Source organism: Hypomesus transpacificus, chromosome 6, assembly GCF_021917145.1.
Source record: "Hypomesus transpacificus isolate Combined female chromosome 6, fHypTra1, whole genome shotgun sequence".
NCBI classification, from domain to species: Eukaryota; Metazoa; Chordata; class Actinopteri; order Osmeriformes; family Osmeridae; genus Hypomesus; species Hypomesus transpacificus.
In genome coordinates, this window is record NC_061065.1 from 6,867,020 (window position 1) to 6,875,120 (window position 8,101).

General features: G+C 43.3%; 1 protein-coding gene across 6 annotated transcripts; it reads right to left on the reverse strand.

Moving 5' to 3' along the window:
* Nucleotides 1-3,360: 3,360 nt before the first annotated feature.
* hmgn3 (high mobility group nucleosomal binding domain 3) lies at nt 3,361-8,101 on the reverse strand. 6 transcript variants are annotated; one of them, XM_047022215.1, is made up of 7 exons: nt 7,929-8,096; nt 6,401-6,451; nt 6,099-6,128; nt 4,595-4,645; nt 4,391-4,486; nt 4,069-4,168; nt 3,361-3,616 (listed from the first exon to the last, which is right to left on the reverse strand). In XM_047022215.1, the coding sequence occupies exons 1-7, from the start codon at nt 7,941-7,943 to the stop codon at nt 3,609-3,611; spliced, it is 351 nt and encodes a 116-aa protein (XP_046878171.1). In that variant the 5' UTR covers nt 7,944-8,096; the 3' UTR covers nt 3,361-3,608. The 6 variants fall into 6 exon arrangements, with proteins under 6 accessions (XP_046878171.1, XP_046878170.1, XP_046878173.1 ...); XM_047022214.1 differs by having other exon boundaries at nt 4,391-4,489; nt 7,929-8,092; XM_047022217.1 differs by lacking the exon at nt 6,099-6,128 and having other exon boundaries at nt 7,929-8,101.

The following is an 8,101-nucleotide window of genomic DNA, read 5'->3' on the forward strand; positions in this document are numbered from 1 at the left end:
CGTGAAAGAACCTTATCGCATTCCCAGAATGAACATGGATCTCAAAACGACGGATAGGAAGAGAGAGAGAGACAGGGAGGGAGAGAGACAGGCAGAGAGAGACAAGGAGGGAGGGAAGGAGAGAAACAGGGAGAGAGAGACAGAGAGAGACAGAGACAGGGAGGGAGAGAGACAGAGACAGGGAGGGAGAGAGACAGGGAGAGAGAGACAAGGAGGGAGGGAGAGAGAGAGAAAGAGGAGGCAGCATGAATCAGACAGGCCACATGGGCTTCTGTCTCCAGAACATGGAGGGTTTCTACAGGTGACTTGTTACGTTAGCAGTTACCTTTCAAATAAAAAGGCCCCATTTTTTATTGTGACACATTTTCTTTTTACCCAGCTCATTTGTCAACAACATTTTTGTTTGGTTGTTCTGTATGTGTGTGTGTGTGTGTGTGTGTGTGTGTGTGTGTGTCAGTGGACTCAGGTAGATACTGGCACATTGAATTGCTTGTACCCAACATACTGATCCCTGACCTTTAACTGTGCTGGTTGACTCATCCACTAGGGGGCACCCTCCTTCTGTGTTTTTGCAACTTCCTCCACCAACTGCCAGGCCATGGAGGGGTCAAAGGTGACTCAGTAGACCAATGGAATGTCCGATAGCTGAATGACTTACTAGAAAGCCTGTTTTACAATAACTGCACATCAATTTAGTATGTGAACATGTACTATGATATATACATAGGACCTCAGGATGCAATAGGTTTCATGGTTCATACATTGATGGCCTGTTTGGGTCAGCTATAAGCAAATATATTAATCTCTGAGCTTATGTTAGGAAGGCAGGTGAGTATTGTGTTAAACTGTTGGAAGCCAACTGTTTATCTTTTGTATGTTTAGACTTTCACTGAAGCTAACATTGCATTCATAAACATTAACTACTGTGCTAAAGCAATCAACATCATAACAATTATAAACACAGTTTTCCTGGTTCATATCCGTGCAAGACGAATGATTGACAACTATAAACCGTCTTTAATGCAACCTTGATTTAAAATGTTTATTTTGATTCGCCTCTAAATGGCATAGAGGGGGGAGATGAGACCAGTGTTTCCCTTACCATCGGTTAGAACTACTGCTCAGCCTAGAGAATATCTGAAATCCTATAGGTTTTATTGTATGTGAATGGATCATTACAACACACATAAAGTGTAATGTAGGCCTGTAGCACTAGCCTGACGTTGTCATACTCATAATTCTAGTCAGAATATGAGTCTGAGAACTCTCCGTTGGGCTTTGACTACAGGGCGTGTTTCAAACGAGCCTGGAAAACAAATGCCTCTTTGCTCAATTGGATAGATCTACAACCAATCAGAGCAACAGAGTATGTGACGTATGTTAAGCACCGCATAGTTGTTGTCAACAGAACTAAACTACAAGTAGACTTGAAGTATGCTTGAAGAATGAATACAAACGATTTTTGCCGGTGTTGTAAAATTAATTTAAGGGTAAGGGGAGTACTTGTTCACACAGTCAACCTTTTTGAGCGAAACAATAAAGGGCAATGCATATACGAACAAGTTCTCCGTTTAGGATTACAACTCCACAAAAGAAAAGGAGAAACCACAATGGCCACTAGGTTTTCATTGTGTCCCATCTTCTTCGCGACCATCAGGGCCAGCTGATAAATTAAACTTTTACCAAATCCGTAGGAAGGACGGCAAAAACATATTTTCCATCGACAAATGCCTTGATTGCGTCTCTGTTCCTCTTTCAAAATTAATGCGCTGTCGATGTTTTCTAAAACAGACTCGATGGCAGACATAACATTCCAGATCTCCAGCGGTAGCCATGTTTATACAAAACAAATTCAACTTAAGCGCTGTTTTGTGACGTGGGTGATTACGTTACTGTTGATCATCTGTCCATCATCGTATAAAGCCCGCCCTGGTAATTTCATTGGTTCGCCCAGATTCTGGTTTTCTGTAGTTGGTCCCCAATACGAGACCCTCCAGACCCAACTTCCCGACAAAATTTTATTTTGGGCGGGGAGAAGTTGGACTGGCAGCCAGGCTACTGTAGCACAGTCGGAGTTTCACAAATTTACATCCTCATATTTTAAATAGATTCAGAATTATTTTGCCCACAAATGGTAGTAAAGTGATAATTAAAAACGATTGGCCCAGGTTCCTGAGTGGCATCTGGCTGCACCATAGAGGGCAAATCTTCCCACAATTGTCCTGCCCCCATGTCAAATGCTGACCTTTCACTTCCTGACACAGCATTTGTATTTAACACAGCCACTTTCCCCTGCCGACCTCATACACACACACACACACACACCCAGCCACACACACACACACACAAACACACACCCAGCCACACACACACGCACACACACACAAGGCATGGCCTTTGTAGGGGGTTTTCAAAAAGGGTTTGAACGCTCAAACCAACTCCAACACAGGCCTCATGCACACATGCAAACTGTCACTTTCACACACCAGAAACATTCTCTCCGATACCTGGGCTTTGCAAACCAACAAAGCGGGTACACAATCAGGCCAACCAAGCATTTTCCCCTGAGGGCCTCTGATAAGAATTTCGTTGCTAGAACTCACCTGACTCACATGGCCGTTTGGCACAACTTAATTTTTCAAAGTCCTTGACAAAGATAATGGATTCTGTAGTGTGTCTTTAAAGGTACACTAGTCAACTGGTACTGTACTAGAATCATCAATACTGTTGATTACCGTTAAATAAACAGTGAACACACAGAAGCACAGCAAACAGAGCTCATCTACTTTTTTTAAACATTTTATTTCAAAATATTTTCCACAGATTGAATCTCAAGAGAAACAAGTTGCCCATTGAGCATTTTAAAAGCACCACTTGTTATTGCTATACTGCTCTGCAAGGAGACAAGGGTTTTTTATTAAAGAGGAATGATACCACAAACTGTAAACAAAGTTAAATTAGGGCAACACACACGCACGCACATGAATGAACACTGTGACAGAAAAGGTATGTATGCAAAATGTGTATGCAAAACAAAGAGTGGCAATTCTGAAAAATATTTGAGAAGGTGATTTATGATTGTGATGTGACCTTCTGTGTGTACTAGTTGAGATAAGGAAAGGCCTAAAGGCATAGATGTAGGATCAGCATCCTGCCCCGGATCCTAACCGTCACCCCAAGGCCAGAGTTGAAGACCTAAAAAACATTATTCTACGCCCACCGTCTGTCAAAGGCAGGTTCATTTCATTAAAAGTAAAACCATGACTAAGATACACTGTAACAGTACCCTCACTTTGAGATGAAGAATACTCCCAGTCGTTCTATAAAAACACGTCACTTCATTCTGTCTGTCTTTGGGGGGGGGGGGGGGGGGGGGCGGAGCGGGGCGTGTGGTACAACAGAACGGAGAGGAAGGAAGGAGAACAGGGAACTGAAGGAGGTGTCTGGACATGGGGTGCTGGTTATCATTCTGTCTATCACCCGTTTAAAAATTCAGCATGTTACAAAATCCTCAGTAAAAAAAGATGCTTATGCTGCCAATGAGTTGAGGGGTCAGCACGACACGCCCCTTTCCTCATGCCTTTTCCTCGGGGGCCGTCTCCACGGTTTCAGTTTCCTAGCGACGGCCGGAGAAAAGATAAACAACAGGTTAGATGGGACTCCGGGTGGGTCTCAATAGTCTTTAGATGTTTCCTTCTCATTGACTCTTCCTAAATAAGGACCCTGGGCAGATCTGAAAGGACTCAGATGGAGTCATCCATCGACAAGCTACTGTCATGTCGTAGCACGGTTTGGCTGACGTTATAACTGTCCCATCCTTATCCTGGAGGCAGTCCTCCAAACTTCAGATGAGCCAACCAATCACTAGGCAGATGGCCAGCCTTTCTGCCAGCCCTTGGTTAAACAGGGCCTACACCTCAGTGCACTGACACACACACACGCGTGCACACGTCCTCAAAAATAATATCACACCAGAGATGAATACAATGCGGGTATAAATATAGTATTAGGGCACAGAAATCTGGGTCAAGCTGCCGATGTAAAAGCCACACCACCACACGAGCGTACCCTTGACTCGGACCGTCTCACTCTGCCCTCTGACTGACATCGAGGAAGGGCCTGCGCTTCTCCTGGACGACACGCACACAGACGAGCGAGACACACAGATCTGTGTGTGTGTGTGTAGGAGTGAGAACATGTGTTTGTATGTATAGTGCGGGTGGAGAGGTTTCGTAAGGCGTGTGTTGTGTTTGCATGTGTTAACACGAGTGAAGAGACATTAACAACACAATATGGGAGAAGTCAGCGTTAGATGAATGTATGAGCCTGAGCACTCAACTGGCATTATATATCTCTATCTTCTCTTAAAGGAACAGTGCACCATAAATACCTCATCGGTCTTATTCCCTCCATTCTGGGTGGGACCCTCATCCTTCTTCCCCTTGGCTCCGCCCTTCTTGCTCTTCAATCCTTTGTCCTCCACAGGCTTCTGTGCAGAGGCAGCCAATCAAGACAGAGGAACAGAAGCATCCACCATCCAAACAACAACATGATGCTATTGCACTTGGACTGGACTGGTGAGGGAATACCCTACCTTGGAGATAGCCTTCTTGGGCTTCATCTCTGGCTTGGATGGTGCCGTTTTCTGCAGGTCAGAGAAAGCTCTGTTAACACAATTCCTAGCTGGTCGTGTGAGGCAGTGGTTCCCAACCCTGGTCCTCAGGGACCCCCTGTCCTGCATGTTTTTGATGTTTCCCTGCTCCAACACACCTTGATTCAAATTAATGTTCATAGCAGGCTTCTGCAAAGCTGGATAATGACCCATTCATTTGAATCAGGTGTGTTGGAGCACTGAAACATCTAAAACATGCAGGACAGGGGGCCCTGAGAACCAGGGTTTGGAACCACTGGTGTAAGGTACGACCCCAGTCGCTGTGTCGAGAGTTTAGGAAGAAGGCTGGATGTTTGTTGAAATTTCTCTGCCTAAGCTTGCTGGAGACAGAATTGGTACTTTGGAGGTGTAAGGCAAATCTTCTACAAACATGTTTGTTGTTATGTTAGAAAGGTACTTACATTTACAGTTTTGTTATGTACACATAGCTGAAAAGGCATGCTATTATCACTGTTTTTGTTGTTGATTTTGCATCTATTCAGTGAAGGGTTATGTTGCTTTGATGTAACCAAGTTTGCTCCAGCAAATAGAGACCTATGGGTCTTTTGGGTGAAAGTAGGAAGTTATTACAGAAGGAGATGGATTTTGAAGTTTGAAAAGGAAAGAATTGTTTGCTGTAAAGATTTCATTTGTCGCAATTAAAATGATCTCTTTGCTAATAATATCTATGTTTAAATAACACGAACCAATCCTTGAATATATTAGAAAGGAACCCAAATAGTTTACAAACAACATCTATAAGCAGATACTCAGTTTATACATTTATACATTACATTTAACCATTTAGCAGATGCTCTTATCCAGAGTGACCTACAGTAAGTACAGATATTCCCCCCATGACAAGTAGGGTGAAGTGCCTTGCCCAATGACACGTCATTTGGCACGGTCAATCAAACCAGCAACATTCTGATTAATAGCCCGATTCCCTAACCGCTCAGCCATCTGACCCCTAAGTCCTACAACCAAGTCCTACTGGGACAACAGTATACCACCCAGACAAACAACAGTTCTCAGGACTAAGGATGAACAAGGACAACAGAGATAACACATAGACAAGGCCAGACAGAATCTACAGGGAACTTTGAAAGTCAGTTTCTACTTTAGAATATAATAATATATTGTTGTACAGTACTGTACGTGGTATTAAATTGGTACTGCGTGTAGATGACATCAGTACTGCGTGTAGATACTGTGGAGGTGTTTCTTCATCCAGATATGCAAACTGGGGTTTGTTTCAAGGATTTTCGATTTAACTGATAAATCCCTTCCATAAATCGGTTAAACGTGTTCATTCAAATTTAGAACCCTTTCTAGGATGCAAATACAACTTCCAAATAGACTCAGTCTGGCCTTAAAGTGAGCTGATGTGGGTAGAGACATGAGAGGAGAGAGAGAGAGGTGCAGATAGGAGGAGGATCAAACTCACCGATGACAACCTCTCTGACCGTCTGATGGGCTAAAGGAACAAGGGACGGGCGAGAAAGGAAGAGACAGAGAGCAAGAGAGAGAGAGACAGATATCAGTTGTACCTTTAGGGGCATGTAGGTGTAATATGTGTTTTGTAGTGATTGTGTTGTGTTCCTTAACAAGCCTATTTGTGTTTGTTACAGTGTACACGCACACACACACACACACACACACACACACACACACACACACACACACACACACACACTGCACACAAACAGCAAACAAACACACAGTATACACTCCCCTCTATAAGCATACCTCCTGCTTTGTGACTTTGGAGGCATCTTTGCCTTCAGCAACCTCTGGAGACTATGGAAGGAACACAAGGATCAAAAAACAATCATCACATTGAATAACCCAACACATCCTGCATTCCTTCCGTGTTGGCTGTCGTCAGATGTGTGTGGTGTGTGTGTGGACAGGTGTGTGTGGACAAAGTGAGATGCTGGTTTAACTGCCAAAACATTTGACTGTACTTCCTCCTTAACAGAGTACGTGTGTTTGGTTGTGGTCCAAGGTAACCCCTAACCCAATGCACATGACCTCAGCACACCAAAAAATAAGTCATTTCCTTTTGACTCAAATAATCTGCTCTTGTTTGATTGTTTCCTGTAAAGTTTCTAGTAGCAGAAGCGGCTGTTTCACTTTTACACAAACAAGCAGTTGTTTCTTTTACAGCTATAGGCCACTTTTTTTTTTACATCAGGCATCTCAAGTGAGGATGTGGTAGGGTACTTTGTCAGCATTGCTCCTCTCAAGACTATAGAACATTGTTGGAAATAAACGTATTACATTTATTAAAATGTATAGATATATATTAAGTATAGAGTATTTCCTCACAAAACCATCTGACAGCATGATGTGCTGTGTGTGAGGTTAACTGCCTGAGTGAGATAACATTTTACATTAGTTTAAAGTGGTCGACTTGCCTACAATTTATTTACAAAATAGTCTGGTAATCGTTTGTAGCAAACCGGCTTGGACAAACTGCTCGTTTTGCCGTCGGATAATTGGCATCGTTTGCATGGCAACGACCTCCGCCCCTAAACTCCCCCCACTTGGTCATCAGAGGCAAATATACAAACGACTACACAGACAATGGCAATTGTAGGTTAGAGAGAAGCCCTGTATATGGACTTGTACAATGCGCCACAGCTCCAGTTGTTTGCATTGGACCGTGGCACTGCAATTGCCTAATTGTCCGTGCTCTCGCTCTCTCTCTCCGACTCGATCGGTGGTTGTGGACAGTCAGCGGCACCGCTGACAAATAACGCACGAGACAGGGCGAGGATAAAGATGTCTCTTGAAAATGCACCTTTAAAACCTCATAGTCTTCATCGACGAAATTGGAGTGTACGTTTTTATAATACCCATAAATAAATAATTTTCATGCACGGTCACTTTAAAATATCAACCGTTGACGGTGGGTTTGGGCACGCATCCACCACCGGGTGACTTTCGAGTGCGCACACTGGTGACAGGGTGGGTGGAGAGCGATAAAACCACCATCGATTGAACAGCCATTAAGCGTAGTACTAAACAAGGTTACACGATTAAAATAAAAATATACGCGCCAGGTGACTAATACCCATAATGCATATCTCTTAGCTTCCGTCAAGATAGATCAGTCGACTCGTAGGTTGTAACGGACAATATTTGGTCTGAAAACTTTGGCATCCCCTCACCTGCTCGACGTCGCCAAAATAAAATCGGAAAAAAGCATCGAAATGAAACTACATTTTCAAGTTGACGGATTTTGCTTTAGCGATGGAATAAAAAGCCTCACCTTTCTCTTAGGCATTTTTCTTGAGATCAACTTTCCGACCAAGCAAATAGATCTGGTGAATCTGAAGGTCCAAGGCGCGAATTTGTAACTGCACGAATGACAGGATCAATATCTAAGCACCTTCGATAATAACATGTTAATTACATGCAGACCTAAAACTCTAAACCGCGTTC